Source organism: Cucumis melo, chromosome 4 (genome assembly GCF_025177605.1).
Source record: "Cucumis melo cultivar AY chromosome 4, USDA_Cmelo_AY_1.0, whole genome shotgun sequence".
NCBI classification, from domain to species: Eukaryota; Viridiplantae; Streptophyta; class Magnoliopsida; order Cucurbitales; family Cucurbitaceae; genus Cucumis; species Cucumis melo.
In genome coordinates this window covers 32,859,528-32,877,104 of record NC_066860.1, presented here as the reverse complement: position 1 = coordinate 32,877,104, position 17,577 = coordinate 32,859,528, and the positions used below count along the sequence as shown (strand labels likewise).

Below are 17,577 nucleotides of genomic sequence, written 5' to 3'. Positions count from 1 at the left end.
TAAAAAAACATATTTAAAATAAGATATAACAATATTTGCTTCATCCTCGAGTACCATTCATTTTCTCCTCGATAATTCTTTTGTAGTAGGATCACCATGGATTGAATCCATCTATGAGTCATTACACCTCTTATTTACTATTAGATTCACTCAAAATGATTATAAACAATTGTTATGATTTTGATTTTGCATCAATGTATTGCAGGGTATTTTTTTAAAAAAAGAATAACAACAATAATAATAATAATATTTTTTAGGTACAAATTAGAAGGAGGATATAAACCTCAAACCTCGAACCCTATGTTGTCAACTCTCTCGGTGATCATAATAATAATAATTATTATTATTGTTGGGTAATTCCTATTTAAGGGTGTTCGAATGGTTCAACAACCCAAACAACATCTACCCAACCTAAATTCCTATTAAGGATTTGATTTGGTTCAAATTACATTCTTTAAAATTTGAGTTGTTCTACCCTAATTCGAATTTACAATATTATTACAATATATATTATAACTTATAAATATTATAATTTATATATACTATTATGAAATTTGTAAGAGATGTATTAGATTTTAATAGTTTTATAAATTTTAGTTATTAATATTTGCTGCAGACAAATCTTAAGTATTATAAGTAAATAAAAATACACCTAAGAAAAGGACAGAATTAGATTCAAAGTAATTAAGATTTAAAGAAAACAAATATATAAACTTCTAATGATAAATAAACATTTACAATATGTACTTTGACAAAAAGAAAAAAAAAAGAAAAGAAAGTAAATAAGTCGATCAACCCAATGGATTTACAAACGTAATTCCAACGATAGAAATTTTTGATTTCACAAAATTAAAAATTTAACCCAAAATAAGAAGGAAGATGGAAAGAGAAATGGGGTTCGGTTGTTGTAAAAAAATCGCGGGTTAGATAGATTGGAAAATGGTACCCTAGCTGGAGCTCCAACTCTCCCATCAAATTCTCTCCGGTCGGTATTTACATCACGAAGGAATTTGACTAACCACCATTGCAGCTTCCTCCGTTAATCGACCGGCGACGTGCAGCAATTGAATTTCTTCCAAGTATGGGTACCCATGGCCGAAGCAGTGAGAAGAAAAGAGAGAAGACATCATCTTCTCGGAAACGCAGCAGAAGAAGGTCCGACGACTCTGAATCTGATTCCGACGACTCCGATAGTCGGGATTCATCTCCTGTAACGAGGTCCGGGAAGCGCAGGGAAAAACGCGATGCTAGTAGAAACAGCCACCGGAGTCGGCGACGGAGCTCCTCACGTGGGCGGGATTCTGGTGATGATAGTTCGAATGATAGTTATGACAGTGATGATGGGGGTCGTAAGAAGAGTAAGTCTTTGAGGAAAGTTACCGAAGAGGAAATTAGCGAATACTTGGCCAAGAAAGCGCAGAAAAAGGTCCCAATGTGGTTACGTTTTGTTTCCTTAGTGTAATTTGGTTAGTTTTTGTTGATTTCTAGGGTTTCAAACTATCTTTCTTTGGGGTTTTCATACTATGTTCTTATCTACTATACTATAATCTGTTGTATAGGCCTTGCGAGTTGCGAAGAAATTGAAGTCACAGACGGTTTCTGGTTATTCTAACGATTCGAATCCATTTGGCGACTCGAATCTGAATGAAAAGTGAGTGGTTTTTCTGTTTCGAGCTTCCTAGAACTGCCAACACTTTGCTCGGATTATACTGTTTTACTTAACATAGTCTAAATTCTGTAGGTTTGATCTCTTAGTTGGAGCCCTTTTTCTGGAGGGTGTCTCCCCCTTCATTTTATTATCAATGAAAGTCGTTGCTTTAAAAAAAAATCTTAGCATATCATGAATATAGCATATCCGAATGTGCGTGTAATTTTCACTGGAGTAATGGCGAATACTTGGAAGACAATTCGATCGATGGGTTTTGACACAAGTGCTCAATCAAATTTGTTAATTCTGGTGAATACAACTAAATTGTCAAATAGTTCGATGAAGTAGCATTCAGGTCTTGGGCTTTCTTTTTGTGTCTATCTATGTTCAGATAAATTTGGTTGTAAGAGGATTATGTTGTTAGAATTTCAATATAATTTAGTGAATTTATTAGTTCTCAGCATTGTTGATTGACCAGCGATTTAATGTCTCAGAATTTCAAAGCAAAATAGAATAATTGAATAGTTGATTGTCCATGACACTCCAATTTGCAGATTTGTTTGGCGGAAGAAAATTGAGCGTGATGTTACTCAAGGCGTGTCACTTGATGCCTTTTCAGTGAAGGCTGAAAAAAAAAGACAGAGAGAAAGAATGGTATGTGCTTCTAGTCCCAATGTTAACCATTTTCTTTTTTTTTGTTGTTGAGAAAATAAACTTTCATAAATGAAAAGACAAGGGTAGGCAAGACAGAAATAAAGCCTGCAATAAATGGGAGCCAACAAAACAAAGATTTTACAAAATGCAGAAACAAAAACTTGTAGGAAAAGGTTTCAATGAAAGAGTTTTAGGGTTACAACCATGTTGTACCTCTGTTTACGTATGCTCTTCTAGTTCTTAAATGGTGTAGTAATCTTCTTATTTGTTTGTCCTAAGAGACATGCCCATGATGATCTACCGGGTTGGGGATATCTTGTTTAAGTTTGAATTCGGATGGCGAGTTACTTGTTTTCATTGCGATATTTGACATCTTGACGCAGGCAGAGATTGAAAAGGTGAAGAAAAGGAGGGAGGAAAGGGCTCTTGAGAAAGCACAACATGAGGAAGAAATGGTAGGCAGAACAAGCAGAACATGGCCTAGGAAAATATTTTATATTATTTTATTATACTTCGGTAGTTCTGGTCAATTCATATCATCTAAAGTATGGTAGTTTTCTTTCATGGTTTAACTCTATTTTGCTGGTATAGGCATTGCTAGCTCGAGAACGTGCTCGTGCTGAATTTCAGGACTGGGAGAAAAAGGAAGAAGAGGTTGCATACTCACTTGTTATTTCATTGTCTTCTCTTATATGATAATGCATGTGGTTCTCTATTATTTGCCTGTGCCTTTATTGTACACAACCCTTGGACAATTACTCAAACCGAAGGTTTTGGCCTACAGTTTCATTTTGATCAAAGCAAAGTCAGATCTGAGATAAGAGTTCGTGATGGGCGTTCAAAACCTATAGATGTTCTGTCCAAGCAACTGAATGGGTCAGATGACTTTGATATAGTAATCAACGAGCCATACACTGTATTCAAGGTTAATATCTCTCTGGTTATGATGCTTATGGTTGTTTTAGTTCACTTGTCTCTGCTTATGGTTCTTCTTCTTCTTCTTCTTCTACTTCTACAATGGGATAGCAAGGTTGTCATTTTCTGACATCCAGTAAGGGCTATTTAGAAACGAAAATTTCCTGTCAATTTCATTTTGATTTTTTGAGAGGGAGATTCCTTTCTTCTCCTCCAGTTTGTTCCCTTTTTTAATTTCAATATATTTCACATGTTACATAAGTGTATGTTCATAAGTAACTGAAGAGGTCATACTTATGGATCAGATTTGTTCTCTATTTTCGTTGTTTGTGGTTTTGTGTGGTGATTAGATTCTAAATGTTGTTTTCACTGATCAGGTTTATATGATATGCTTTCAATTAACTCCTTGTATTGGTACTGACATGGTTGATGCAGGGATTGACTGTGAAAGAAATGGAAGAGCTTCGTGATGACATCAAAATGCATCTTGATATGGACAGGGCAACGCCTACACATATCGAGTATTGGGAGGTGAAGATATATATTGATATGTTTCACAAATATTTCAAATTTTTGTAGACGCTAGCATATAAGGAATTAGGTCAGAATTTTAATGTTCGTTAATATGCCGTGGTTAAGTTACTTGAGGTTGAGTGTTTCCTAGAAGGGTTTGGTGCAAGGAGTGAAGTTTTGAAGTCCCCACAATGGAAGAAGTTAATAAATTGTAAAATTGATGTTTTTTAGTTAGACTCCTCCTTAGCCATTAAGTCATTTTTTAAAGTCAAACCATGTATTTGGGACGTTCAGTGCTCAATTTCACGGTCTTTCCTATCGGTAAGGTGTAGCGTCTGTCTGCTAAGCTAAGCAATGCCTTCGCTGTGTGCAATTTAACAGGCACTTCTGGTGGTTTGTGATTGGGAACTAGCTGAAGCTCGAAAGAAGGATGCTCTTGATAGAGCCAGAGTTCGTGGTGAGGAGCCTCCTCCTGAGTTGCTTGCAGAAGAAAGGGGCCTGCATTCTAGCATTGAAACAGATGTCAAAAATCTACTGGAAGGGAAGACATATGGTGAATTGGAGGCATTACAATCTCAAATTGAGTCACAGATGCGATCTGGAACAGCAAAGGTGGTTGAATACTGGGAGGCTGTCCTAAAGCGCCTTCATATATACAAGGCCAAGGTATTCATTATTAGATGTTTCTTTTGTATGTCCTTTACTCTTTTTTCAAAGCTAATGAATTAGGCTAGGCTCACTATTGTTTTTCATATGCAGGCTTGCTTGAAGGAAATTCATACGAAAAAACTGCATGAGCATCTTGTGCGTCTTGAGGAACCTTTGGAGGATGATGAAGAACATCTGGAGCAAGAAGTCAAGATGGGAACCGATTATTCTATACAAGTGAAAGCTGATGATGATGAGCATGATATTGAAGGTATGGTCCAGCGTCTTTATTTTGCAACCCTGAATTTCCTTTCCCAGAGTCTAATATATATTTTTCTGCTCCCTAGAACCCCAAACATATTCACCCGATCTCCTCGTGGAAGAATATAATGAAGAGGCAGGATCGTTTTCACCAGAACTTATGCATGGTGATGAGGATGAAGAGGCAGTGGATCCCGAGGAGGATAGGGCCATACTGGTATCTCTACAGATATTATATTCGTTATCCTGTATATTGTAATGAATGCCAAAAGTCAAATTGTTATGACTTGGTAAATTCTACAGGAACGCAAGCGTATTGCTGTCTTAGAAGAACAGCAGAGACGGGTGCAAGAAGCAATGGCTACAAAACCTGCTCCAGTAGAGGATAATTTCGAACTGAAAGCCTCGAAAGCCATGGGAGTCATGGAGGAAGGCGATGCAGTTTTTGGATCTGGGGCTGAAGTGAACCTGGACTCACAGGTGCCCTGTCATTTTTCATTTTCTCTCTGCTTTCATACCTGGATTGCTTATACTACATTTTTCTACTGTGATCTTAATCCGTTCGACCAAAAAACATGCAGGTTTATTGGTGGCATGATAAATATCGTCCAAGAAAACCAAAATACTTCAATCGGGTTCATACAGGATACGAGTGGAACAAGTACAACCAGACTCACTATGATCATGACAATCCACCTCCAAAGATTGTGCAAGGATATAAGTTTAACATCTTCTATCCAGACCTTGTTGACAAGACAAAAGCTCCAACTTACACCATCGAAAAGGATGGAAACAGCAGCGAGACATGTATCATAAGGTTCCATGCAGGGCCACCTTACGAAGATATTGTAAGTCTTTTAATCTATAATTGATTATCCTGACATTTAATTTATTTATACTTTAACCACATCATTTCCTTCAATTCTTTTATAGGCATTCCGAATTGTAAACAAAGAATGGGAATACTCTCACAAGAAGGGGTTCAAGTGCACATTTGAGCGTGGAATTTTGCACGTATACTTCAACTTTAAACGATATCGTTATCGTAGGTAACATAAGGCTAGTCAAGGCAGTTATCACTTACAATGGAGCATATTGCTATGTTACAATCTCCTTCAAGGACTCGGCTGTATCTTCACCAACTAAATTAAAAGCAATGGTCGCAAAATTTTGCTTGATATGAGTAATACATTTACTATTCCAAAACATCAAGCTGTAAATACACAATAGTAAGCCCTGAAAATTTTGAAACGAATTGCTTCAGCCTTCACTTTCAAGCATCTTTCCTCCCAGCTGCCAGGTTTGATGCTCCACCTTTCCTCTCTTTTTCTTTTTATTTTACCTTTTAAGCTTTTTTTTTTTTTTTTTTAATTCATATATTTGAGATGGTAATTGGATGGCTAGTTTTATGCCCACTTCCATTAATGGTCTAATATGGTTTGGTAGTGGAATTTTTTTTTTACTAAAATCATCTACCTTATCATTCATAATTCTGAATTCCCACTTCCAGAAAGCACTTGATTATTATTTTATTGAGTTAGATATTTAGTTATTATATTGGTCTTGACTTATCCCATTTTTTAGAAGGGCCTTTTATCTCTATTCCATAAAAGGCTATCACATCTGTCTCTATAAATGGTAGGTTTGTCTAACAAATTATTGAAATAACATTTTGTTAGTATTAATAGTAAATACTTGTTTGACAAAGATGGAAAAAGGAAATATGATATATTCTAGTGGAAGACGAGGGTCTCGTTATTATTATTTTTTTAGTATATTACTAATGTGGAAAAGTGGATTTAAGAACTTACTATTAATGAAGATGTGCCTCTAATTTAAATATTAAACTTTTTCAAAGAAAAATATGATTTACAAAATTTCAACAAAATTCGTCTTATTGAATTGAATTAAATAGGTAAAAGGAAGCATTTCTTGTTTTTTAAATGATTGGAAATCACTTTGGGCAACTTTCTTTCTAAATGTATAGATTTAGTATTTTGACTTTTAATGAACGTTAAAAATATTTTATTTAAGAAATTGGCAAAATCATTTAGTCCATAGCCCACACAACAAAATTTGTAGCATCTTTACCAGAAATTGCTTTGATATCTTAAAATGGTATTGGAGTTTAAGTCCATTTAATACTTATCATTATAAATATATAAATAAGGGAATATTCATAAATCCTAAAATATAGGCAACATGTCAAATTGGTGTCTTCCTTTTTTTTTTTGAAAAAGAAACTTTATACCAATGAGGAGAAATTCAAAAGGTACCCCAAGTTTTATAAATTTTATAAAAACCTATGATTACTACATTGAAACGAAGTATAATTATTATTTAGTTATAGTCTTGGTACTTGCAACCTGTAGCGATTTAATCTTAATCGTGAAAAGTAATGTTTAAAATTTAATGAAATCTCTCGCAAACGTAATAATTTATTGGGATTAGTTTATGTATAAATTATAAATGTTAAATTGACTGTTAATTTTGATAAGATTTGTTATGACATGATATTATACCAATTAGTATGAAAACCAACTTGTTGCATAACAAAATTTAGAGATTAGTAGTTACAAATGAGTATAGAGATTAAATAACTAAAACTCAAAGACTAAGGGAAGTGACCAAAGGAAAAGTGATTTTTTTTTATTTTATTGAAAAAGATCATGTAAAGATAATTAGGATCAAAATTGTTTTAGGAGCTATTACGAGGACTTTCAAATACTTCGAAATGATTTATTCTTAAAATTAAACACTTGAAAAATTAAATCAAATGTTAAAGACCAAAAGCAAAATTGGAAGCTTTTATGCCATGAATGAATATTTGAGTCTATTCAAAGCGGAAAGGGAAAGAAAATGCAAGTGGAATTTCTATGTTGATTTGCAAGAAAATAACACAAAATATAACTATCAAACCCAATGCTTTTGCTAAATAAGTTTATTTTTAGTTACTATTCTAAATCCTCATAGATTCCTCATCAAAATATCACATAAAATCCACATTCACCACAAAGTAAGCATCTGATCCCTATTGTCTATTCCTTTTTTTTTTTTTTTGCTCTCCTAACATCCTAGAATCCATCATTGGCATCTGCATTCCATGAGTGTTTCATGGAATCATTCAAGGTCTTCTTTTAATAATGAATATTCAAAGAGTACAGGAGATTAACACACCAAATCTAGTTTCTAAAACTTTTTAAAGACTTTTAAGAATTACCTTCTTCAGCAATTGTTTCTGGATTTTCCAATGTTTGAGTTATGTATTCGAGTTCTTGGAGTACATCTTTCATGCAAGGCCTTTCCACTTTCTTCTCCCTCAAACAGGAGAGTGCGAGCTCCATGAAATGTTTTACACTGATCAGTATATTGCTGGACGGATTGTCACTGATAAGTTGTTTATCGATGGCGTCAATGCATGCACCATTTTGCACTTGTTGGATCACATATATTGCTAGATTGACACCATCTTCATCTCTTGTGAAATCTATGGCCTTCTTAGAGGTTAAAAGCTCGAGGAGGACAACTCCAAAGCTATACACATCACTTTTATCTGTTAACTGGTAATTTCGATAGTATTCCGGGTCTAGGTAACCTAATGTACCCTGTGCACAAGTTGAAACGTGGCTTATTCCTGGCAAAGCCAATCTAGAAAGTCCAAAATCTGAGACTTTGGCATTGAAGTTATCATCTAAAAGAATATTTGTCGACTTGACATCTCTATGATAGATGGGAGGGTATGCAGCTGAATGCAGATAAGCTAATGCTTCAGCAGTTTGTGAAGCAATTTTTAGCCTTTTTCTCCAATCCAAGAAAGTAGGAACCTTGCCATGTAAATGGTCATGGAGGGTACCATTGGAAATGTATTCATATACCATCAATGGTTGCTCAGTTTCTACACAACAACCTATAAGTTTCACAAGATTCCTGTGATTTACTTGAGATAGTATTCCGACTTCATTGAGTATTTGTTCAGTGCTCTTTAGATTACCCACTTTAGCCGACTTCACGGCTACGACAGTCCCATCTTGAAGCTCACCTTTGTAAACCTCTCCAAAGCCACCACTGCCTAGGATTCTGTCTTTCGAAAATTCATTTGTTGCTTTCTTCATCTCTTTCAGATGAAACATCCTAGCTGGTCTGCCACCATGGCTTAGATTCAACTTTTCTTCTCTTTCTTTATATAGTTTTTCCTGTTTACTGAAAGTTTTGGACTTCCTGACTGTAATGAGAGCAATGACCGCAGCTAGAACGAAAAAGGAAACCAAACATACCGAGAGCTTTATGCTGAGTCTAACCAAACTCTTCTTATTGGTTCTCAGGCATGTTCCAAGATTATGATCCCAATAATAGTTCATTCTGCAAAGGCAGCGAGAACGGTTGTTGGAACCACCAGTAGGGAGACAATCTGACGCTCCAGTGCAATCAGATTGAGTTCTACAGATTGGTTCAGGCGGAGTAGCCCATTGAATTTCCAAACCTTCCTCCCATTGGTTTGGTGGCTTTTCTACATCCAGATGAAGGATACTCCTGAATGCTCTACAACCTGAGTTATGAAGCCTTATCTTATAAGCTGAGGGCATCCCACCAGCGATGAAGGTACAGCAAGGGTCAAGAACACTTGCACACTGAAATGCTCTTTCTCCATCGACTCGTCCTGAATTTGCCAAGTAGTGGTGACAGAGACTTGAAGGAGTGCAATTGAGCGGCGAGACTAGCAGGCGAGGAGAACAGTTCAAGAGGAAAATTGTGTTTGATGAAGTGATGTTAAAAGGGAGTGATTGGTTTAACCACAGGCCTTCACCAACCAACATGTCTTGAGTAACACAGGAGCCAGCAACCCACGGAGATGGTTGGATGACCATACGTTGACTTGAAGCATTGATTTTGAGGATAGGATATGAACTTCCATTGAGTGCATCAAAGTAGAGTTTTTTTGAATGAGAATCACAACGAAGAGCATAATCTAAGTTACCACAGTTGGGATTGGTACTTAGAGGGTAAGGAACTTCAAAAGAGCCACACCTTGGGCAGGTTTTTTGTGAATCGCAGAAGTGACTAAAGAACAGAAGAAAGAAAAGGTAGCTTCCACACAAGCCTAGTGTTGGGATCTTCATAGTTACCATGTATCAAAGGGTCAAAGAGGAAGAGCTAATTTATGGAACGATTAGGTCAGAAGTGGCGTAAATAGAGGACATGGCTTGAGAATAAAGTAGTAAGACATGAACATGAAAAAGTGGAAGGAAGAATCTGTATAAGATGTCTTGGCTTCATACAGACTGGTGGATTCCTCTTGAATGGTCACAATAAAGGAGGTTTTTCTAGATGCTTTGTTCCCATAAGGCAAGCTGCTTCCAGAAATGGCTTCCATTTCCTTGAAAATTTTCATCAATTCTTGTTTTTTAATGTAATTGAGCAACAAATCATGACAATGAAGAAAACCAAACGACTTATAATATTAAACTAGGTAATCCCATATTCTAATGGAACCTGCACTACCTAAAAAATCTCAGTTGCTTTCCATAAAGTACAAGTGATATTCATTAAGATGGGGGAATGGATTCACGTTTCAATAAAAATTAAATATTAAATAAAATGGTAATGGACATATCTTGCTGTATAAAGAAGATTCAAATTCAAACCAGGTAAGCTTTTCCCTTCAGCACCAATTTCATAGTTTCAATCTTTGCGAGTCCACATCACTGAGATATCGCGCTATCAAAATTGTTTTGTTTATTAACCTTCAACAATTTTCACTGGAGTTCTGCACTCACGAAAAAAGGTAAAACTAATCAAAGTAGAAAAGAAAATCCACCAAGATACTGAAGAATATCAAGAACCACTACTTACCCAAATGGACTTTGCTTGATGGATAGCAATTCCACATCCAACTACAGATTCAACGACGATCACAACAGCAAATCCAATTAGTTGAACAGTAAACAAGAAGGTAAGAAATTTTCTTGTTGTTCAGTTTCTCATTTGCATTAGGTAATAGTTCTTGTAATAGGAATGTACAAACCTTTCTGTCTAAGCTTGCTACTTATGAACATATACAACAATGGTAAAGACCAAAAGAAAAGTTACCTCTATTGTTGCATTTGGAGGAATTTCTTGAACCCCTTTGCTTCCGTAAGCTAACTCAGGAGGAACTATAAGCAATCTCTGTGAAAAAAACACAAGAAGTATTTCAGCAAAACTGGAAAACTGACAAGCAATAGGCCTTTAGTAATGAGAGATTATTTAGGGTCCATTTCGATTGTTCTTTTAGGTGTTTAAATAAGTGTTTCTAAGTGCAAAATAAAATGTCTATAAACACTTAAAAAGTAAATCGGGCCTTCGGTTAATTCTCAGATTGAGATGGTGTCTCACCTGGCCTCCTACCCTCATGCCTTGAACACCTAGATCCAACCCCTTGAGAACTGTTCCTCTTTCTGATTGCCCTACATCAAATCCGTAAGGCTGCAGCAATTCAAGCATACCCACTTAAAGTTTTCTTTTTTAATATTTATCATTAAGAAATTTCAATATGTTAAGATTTGAATTTTTTTTTTAACTGTTGAACTTAACAAGTAAGAATTGGTTTAGTTAATATTACCGTTCCTCCACCAACACCAAGCCCCTGTCTACTTGTCATAAAGGTGATCCCTCTCCATTTAGCCACATAGTGAACCTACAAAATGACACATTATACTTTTAGTTTTGCATAGAATTAAGTTGGTTTTTGAGGGTCCCTCCCCCTGACCCCACCCCACAAACATGGACTATGGTAGAACTTCTTAGAACACACTAAAGTTTGGATCATGGTCCACCCCCACAAACATGGACCGTGATAGCTTGAGGGTGCACTGATACTGGCTGAAGAATAGATGCAAACTTGAGATATAAGAAAAACTATTGATTACCACATATACTTTTTCCAATATAACTTTCTCGAGAATTTCAGGGCCAAGAACAACTTTTCCATTCCTTTTTGTGGCCATGGTTTTGAAGGAAAAACAAGAGTGTTATGGATCAGCATTAGTAAAATCTTTGAATTACGGAATTTGAACAAAAGTACCCTTAGGAGGAAACTTTTTATCTAATCAAGATTCGTGCAGCTTCTTGGAGTTCTTTATCCAAAGTTTTTGGAAGCTATTCTTTTTCTCAGATTATTTCCTGTTGGAGTGATTTTGATTTTGATTTTTTTTTTTTTTTGTAATCCTTCATATTGTAAATTATTTAGTCTGGTTTTTGAGGTTTTGTTGATATGTTTCTGTAGAAGTTTCTAGTTTGTAACTTTTAAATATCAACAAAATCTATGGGCTTTCTTTTCTTTCTTCCTTTCTTTAATATATATATATATATATAAAAGAATAAACAATAAAACTTTCTTGAGAGCAAAAACAGAAGTAAACATTTACTGGGGAAACGAGGATGGGACACATTGAACCTGAGAGTAATTTTCTCAGGACCAGTATAGGATTCCATCAGAGGCTCATTGGTTGTCTAAGATTTTAGTAGAGAATAAACAAACGTCCCAGAATGACATGGAAGTTATTCTTCTAAGAGATGGCATCTTAGAAGTGTCAATCAAAGACAAGATACGTGCATTTTTTGTGCATAATAGTTTCCCAAGTGTTCAAAGATTTGTGGTTGTTACACACGTTTGATGTCTTAGCCGTTCCGTTTCTTTTTGGAAAAAAAATATTTCAAAATCTTGTTAGTTGAATATAAAAATACAGCTAGCTCACAACCGTACTGCAACACGGGATCCAACCACAGCCTTAGTTCCTCCTCCAACCTTCACGTCATAGTACCTGAAGGATACATTTCTTTTCTGAGTTTCAGCATATGTTTGCAGAAAAACAAGACCACAACCAACCCCATCTTGGAATTAGCATGAGTTAACAATATTTTATCAGAAAGATAATCTCTAGCTTAAAGTTATTCCAAGAGGAAATTTTAGACATGAAAAAACAGAATCGTGTCGATAGTCATCATCAATGATGAAGATGCATCATACGAGACAATAAAGAACTCCAAAAGAGATGAGGAAGAGCAGTAACATAAAAAAAAAGCACAAACTTTTATAATGACTGCAGTGGAAGGAACTTACTTCAGACCATTCGGGAGAGTTGTAAACTCACTTTCAGGTATTTTTGATGCTCTCAACTGTAAAAGTAGAGGCTTTTCAAACACTTCCACAATTGAAAGAAAAATACCATTTTTTCTTTGATGGAAAAAAGAGCAAAATGAAGTTGAAATTATTCCCAACGGGAAAAAGTACTTACAGCCCTTCTACTTGTGCTAACAGCCTCGGCTACATTGCAGAAATATATGCCAGTAGCTGAAACAAAAGGAGGATTCTCTATAAATGCTAACTCTTTTACACATTCTCTGAATCAGACACTAACGATGGAAAACAAACTACCAAGGATTGATCAAGTGAACAGTAACTATCAATGTAAACAGTAAGTACTTGGAGCAAGTGCATTCCATGCTTCAAGATCATAGTAGTCATTTATCTATGATTTAATATCCTATCAATTTTCTATTTGGTATTTAGTTTAGCTTTTCAAAGTGTTTAATCTTGAAAATGAGTCCTTTTGAAAAATCTGGAAATGTTTTGAAAATGGCTTTTGAAACACTTTCATTAGTTTATTTTATATCCCTTTATCAAAAGGGTTTAAATAAAAATAACTTTTTGTTTGTATATATAAAATAAAATAAAACTTTGTTTTCTCTAGGCAATCCAAACACACTCTAAATGTAGTACATTGAAGTAGTTGTTCTATTATGGGTTGGTCTAGCAGTAAAAAATGAGACCGTTCCAATAAACAACTAAAAGGACATGGGTTCAATTCAATCCATGATAGTTATCCACTTAAAAATTAATTGTCTATAAATTTTCTTGACACCCAAATATTATAGGGTTGATGAGTTGTCCAGTAGAATTAGTCGGTATACTTAAGCTAGTACAGACACTCGCGATATTGAAATAAAAAACAGTTGCTTCATCTATGAAAATAGTTAAGATGTATGTATGTTGGTTAAAATAATATGCATATATATATGTATTGTATATAATAAAAAGTTATTGATGCAGAACAGCTCCTTTCAACACCAATTCCAGTCTCCAAGACCCAAACACCACTTAAAGTTAATTGAACAAACAATATTTCCCCTTAGAGTTGCTCTAGTAGTCTCCCTATCACAGCCAACTACCTAAAGCTTAATACTTAACAATGCGAGAGACGTTCAAAAGTCAGGTTTAGCTCCAGATTCCAACAAAATTTCAATAACAACCAACCCTAAGTTAACCTTTCTTAATCGAATCACGTTCCACGGGTTCAAGACGGACTCAACAATACCGAAACAATCTTCTCCAAATTCAAAAGACATACCCGTCGACAGGAAAGAACCAATCAATGCCCTTCTTCCCTCACACTGCAGCGATTCTTTAGCTTGTTCTGAAGATTCCTCTTGTGAAGACGATAAGGAGCAGCGACAAGGGAAAAGAGATGGCCGCCTCTTCCCTACAAATGCAAAGACATTAACTCATTCTGAAAGAAACCCACAAGAAGAAAACATAGAAAAGAGAGATAGAAAGTGAAAGAGAGACCGATAACGGCGAAGGGGTTGAGGGGCTTGTGGAAAATAGTGGGGTTTTGTCTGTAGGAAGGAAGGAGAAGAGAAAGCTCCATTGATTCGATTAGTGACTGCTATGAAATCGGATTCAGGGAAATTAGTTCATAAAACTCTTTTTTTTTTTCTGAAACTTTAGAGAAAGGGAAGATGATATCCACAATCTCATCCACAATTTCAGATAGCCCATATGATATTATTCTATCACATTTAAACAATTACCCATGTTGATGATCATAATTTGTTTGCTCTATCAAGTATCAACCCCATTGATTTGTTTCCATATGATTGGTGTCTTGTTTTCATTATCATCTGCCAAATCTTTCTTTTAAGAAAATCACTTTTCCATTGTATTTTACTCGAAAAACATGTTTTTCTCAAGTGATTTCAGCATGGACGATGTAGTTAATATGGAATGGTCAATCCTAAAAACTAAAAGAACCTAATTTTATCCTGACGTTACGGAGGCCTTTACTACCGCCCGGAACTCCTTCCCATGACAGAAATGTCTTATCCATCACAAAATAGTAGGAACTTTAACAAGATATTTATTTCAAGATTACATGAATTTATGTTCAACAAGATACGTAAAAAATGAATCTTTTTTTCAAAATCAAGCTCCTTAAGTTGTGCAAATATATTTGCAACCCGAATTGGACGACGGTTGAATTAAGAAAAACAATTGTGATCGAAATGAATATCGCATAAAATTAATTGCTCTTCATTGTTTTTTTTTTATTTTGATTGATTCATTTCTTATTAGCACCTGAAGGATTAGATCATCCTTACAAAAATCTTTTTCAATAAAAATGTCTACGTCAATATGAATATTCACCATTAATAAATATTTTAGAAAAAACAGTAAATACCATCAAAATTAATAATGGTGTAGTTATATTTTTAAAGTTATAAGCCACTACTTTTATATTTGCATTATTTAAGTTATAAGTTTGTAACATTTATATTGTCCAATTTCTATTCAGAATTTTAGTGAAATTGTTTCTTCATCCAAGAAACAAAAATAACAAAGACTGGATAAACCGATCTTGTTACATAAGAACAATGGCTCAAACAGAATGTCATAATTTTGAAAGTAATTCACATAAAATGGATTAGTGTCACATTTTTGCACAAATATAAATAAGCAGCAGAACAGGAAAAAGTAAAATAAAATAAGTAGAATTCATCTTATTCTGGTCTTGTTTTTCTTTTCATCTTTTCATTTCCCCTAACACAACTTATCCTTTGAAGAAGCTTTGGCCTTGTGGAATTAGTTTCATCAGATGATAATTCATTTTGATCCAACGCTTTGTTATTTCTTTCTTCTTTCTTGGGATTTTCTTTCTGGCCTTGCTGTTCTTGTTCTTGTTCTTGCTTTCTAAACACCTCAAATTCATCCTTCAATTGATTGAATTCATTTGAAAGCTTGTTTAAATCATCCATTGTTACTAGTTTTTCTGTTTCAATCTAGAAAGAACAAGAAGCCTCGTGAGTTAGCCAAATACGCTATTATCGAATTGATGAATGTACAGTCAAAGTTCTACATTGGTTAGAAGAAAAAATATTCCTATTCATGAAATACTAAATTATATAAGACGGATGTTTGTTTTTTTATTTTCAACTTTTGTTCATTTGAGTTTATATACTTTTGAAGTGTTGATTAATTCATATACTTCTAAAAGATAACCATTTTAATCGATTTATGTCTTTTTATTTTAAAATATCAAAATGGTCACTTTTTTAAAATAATAAGATAAAAATGAACCAAAGCTAACAATACAATGATCAAAATAAACTTTTTTTAAAATATAAGAACAAATGTTTCAAATTAAGTGCAAAAAATGAATAGATATTTCAAAATGAACAAAACCGGATTCAACGTATTATGAATTAATATTTTAAAAACAGTTTTATGAATCTTCTTCCTAATAGAAAAACTCATAAATTTTAGAAATTGGTTTTGTTTCCCTGTGTGATTTCTCATAATAGAAACTCATAGAGTAGATGAAAATTGAGTGCAAAAAGGCAAAAAAGATGAAACCTTTGGTGTGGATAAATCTTGGTTCTTCTCCTCTTCCAATTGACGACCCATTTGCATTTTCAGCTCATTTACTTCATTTCCCAATCTCTCAATTATCTTTTTCTTTGTTTCCATTTCTTCATTATTTCTCCAAAGTTGTGATTTACTATCTTCAATCTTCAAATTCTTCTCTCTAATCATCTTTGATTGTTCCTTCAATCTCTTCTTAAGTCTCTTTACTTCTCTCTCAAGTAACTTATTTTCTGTTTTTTGACCTTCAAGTTGCTCTGAAACTCCCAAATATTCCGTTACCAAATTCTCAAACCTCTTGTTTTCTTCTTCCATTAACAAAATTTCCCTTTCCAAGAAGTTTATATGAGCCATATCCAAAACCAAAGTGTTTCTAAGCTCCACTAATAGAGCTTCTCTTTCTTTTAAATTTTGGTACCAAACGAATTGCCTCTCTATGTCCAATTCTTTCCTTTCAAGATCTTCAACTCTGCCTTTTAAGCTTAGAATCACTTCTTCAACATTGAGCTGTGAAGTTTTTTCTTCCTCTAAAGAGATTGAAGATGAGTGAAAGTTTTCATTTTTCATGATCTTTGATCTGGGTTTGAAGGGATTTAAGGAAGATGGAAAGGAACCCTTTGCCATCATTATACCACATATACCACCTGCTGCAGATAAAGCTAAGGGAATGCCAACTTTCAAAAACATTGGCTCAAAATTACCCGTCTTCGAGGATGTATTTGCCATAGGATAATCAATTTGCTTGGTCGTCTCCAACGTCCAGTCGATTTTTGAATGGTCGACACCGTAGCTCAATTTCTTGGACCGTAGCATGCACCCCGTCTCTGATGAATTGTTGTTTCAAAATGAAAGAAGAAAAGAGAGAGTATTGAACTTCTCTTGATCAAAACGATGTAGAAGATTCTTTAGCAATCTGTTAAATCAGATTGTCCTTCGCTTTTAACAATTCCATGGCTACAAAACTTTCTTTTTAAGGCTCGGGGAATTTCTTTGAGCTGAATTAATATATTGGTTTCTATGGATTAAAGAAGTTTCCTGTTATTCTATTCTTATATTTCAAACTTAGCATAACCTTTAAGGAAATTGTTTCGATCACCAACGATTGTAGATTCTACAAGTAGAGACATCTTTTCAAAAAAGGTTATATAATTAAATAGTGCCAGAAGATTAAGATTGAACAAAAGTTTTTCTTTTCAGGGAATTGTATTTGTTTAAAATTGTAGAGAAAATGTGTTTCCACTAATTAAAGGTGATTTCTCTT

At 34.5% G+C, this 17,577-nt stretch overlaps 4 protein-coding genes across 5 annotated transcripts; 1 reads left to right on the top strand and 3 right to left on the bottom strand.

Annotated features, from left to right (window-relative positions):
* The first annotated feature begins 891 nt into the window (after positions 1-891).
* On the top strand, positions 892-5,909 carry LOC103486550 (cactin). The gene is made up of 13 exons (XM_051084150.1): positions 892-1,426; positions 1,560-1,651; positions 2,203-2,302; positions 2,686-2,757; positions 2,894-2,956; positions 3,087-3,227; positions 3,653-3,748; positions 4,112-4,396; positions 4,490-4,649; positions 4,726-4,856; positions 4,943-5,119; positions 5,221-5,487; positions 5,573-5,909. Exons 1-13 carry the CDS (start codon positions 1,082-1,084, stop codon positions 5,690-5,692), a joined length of 2,049 nt encoding a protein of 682 aa, XP_050940107.1. The 5' UTR covers positions 892-1,081; the 3' UTR covers positions 5,693-5,909.
* Positions 5,910-7,565: 1,656 nt separating this feature from the next.
* On the bottom strand, positions 7,566-10,013 carry LOC103486549 (wall-associated receptor kinase-like 20). The gene has a single exon (XM_008444548.3). The coding sequence runs from the start codon at positions 9,763-9,765 to the stop codon at positions 7,849-7,851; it is 1,917 nt and encodes a 638-aa protein (XP_008442770.1). The 5' UTR covers positions 9,766-10,013; the 3' UTR covers positions 7,566-7,848.
* Positions 10,014-10,156: 143 nt separating this feature from the next.
* On the bottom strand, positions 10,157-14,528 carry LOC103486551 (peptidyl-prolyl cis-trans isomerase FKBP16-4, chloroplastic). 2 transcript variants are annotated; one of them, XM_008444551.3, is made up of 10 exons: positions 14,244-14,528; positions 14,026-14,157; positions 12,913-12,968; positions 12,738-12,793; positions 12,381-12,438; positions 11,238-11,312; positions 11,012-11,101; positions 10,727-10,804; positions 10,490-10,530; positions 10,157-10,403 (listed from the first exon to the last, which is right to left on the bottom strand). In XM_008444551.3, the coding sequence occupies exons 1-10, from the start codon at positions 14,323-14,325 to the stop codon at positions 10,376-10,378; spliced, it is 696 nt and encodes a 231-aa protein (XP_008442773.2). In that variant the 5' UTR covers positions 14,326-14,528; the 3' UTR covers positions 10,157-10,375. The 2 variants fall into 2 exon arrangements, with proteins under 2 accessions (XP_008442773.2, XP_050940106.1); XM_051084149.1 differs by lacking the exons at positions 12,381-12,438; positions 12,738-12,793 and having other exon boundaries at positions 14,244-14,465.
* An 815-nt stretch (positions 14,529-15,343) lies between these two features.
* Positions 15,344-17,394, bottom strand: LOC103486552 (uncharacterized). Its single transcript, XM_008444552.3, has 2 exons — positions 16,308-17,394; positions 15,344-15,733 (listed from the first exon to the last, which is right to left on the bottom strand). Exons 1-2 carry the CDS (start codon positions 17,127-17,129, stop codon positions 15,455-15,457), a joined length of 1,101 nt encoding a protein of 366 aa, XP_008442774.1. The 5' UTR covers positions 17,130-17,394; the 3' UTR covers positions 15,344-15,454.
* Positions 17,395-17,577: the final 183 nt, after the last annotated feature.

Coding starts and splice junctions, on each gene's coding strand:
- LOC103486550 (XM_051084150.1), top strand. CDS start 1,082: ATGGGTACCCATGGCCGAAGCAGTGAGAAGAAAAGAGAGAAGACATCA. Junction 1,427..1,559: donor CCAAGAAAGCGCAGAAAAAG/GTCCCAATGTGG, acceptor TCTGTTGTATAG/GCCTTGCGAGTTGCGAAGAA. Junction 1,652..2,202: donor GACTCGAATCTGAATGAAAA/GTGAGTGGTTTT, acceptor TCCAATTTGCAG/ATTTGTTTGGCGGAAGAAAA.
- LOC103486549 (XM_008444548.3), bottom strand. CDS start 9,765: ATGGTAACTATGAAGATCCCAACACTAGGCTTGTGTGGAAGCTACCTT.
- LOC103486551 (XM_008444551.3), bottom strand. CDS start 14,325: ATGGAGCTTTCTCTTCTCCTTCCTTCCTACAGACAAAACCCCACTATT. Junction 12,794..12,912: donor TTAGCACAAGTAGAAGGGCT/GTAAGTACTTTT, acceptor CTACTTTTACAG/TTGAGAGCATCAAAAATACC. Junction 10,805..11,011: donor GCATGAGGGTAGGAGGCCAG/GTGAGACACCAT, acceptor TTTTTTTCACAG/AGATTGCTTATAGTTCCTCC.
- LOC103486552 (XM_008444552.3), bottom strand. CDS start 17,129: ATGCTACGGTCCAAGAAATTGAGCTACGGTGTCGACCATTCAAAAATC. Junction 15,734..16,307: donor AAGATTTATCCACACCAAAG/GTTTCATCTTTT, acceptor TGTTCTTTCTAG/ATTGAAACAGAAAAACTAGT.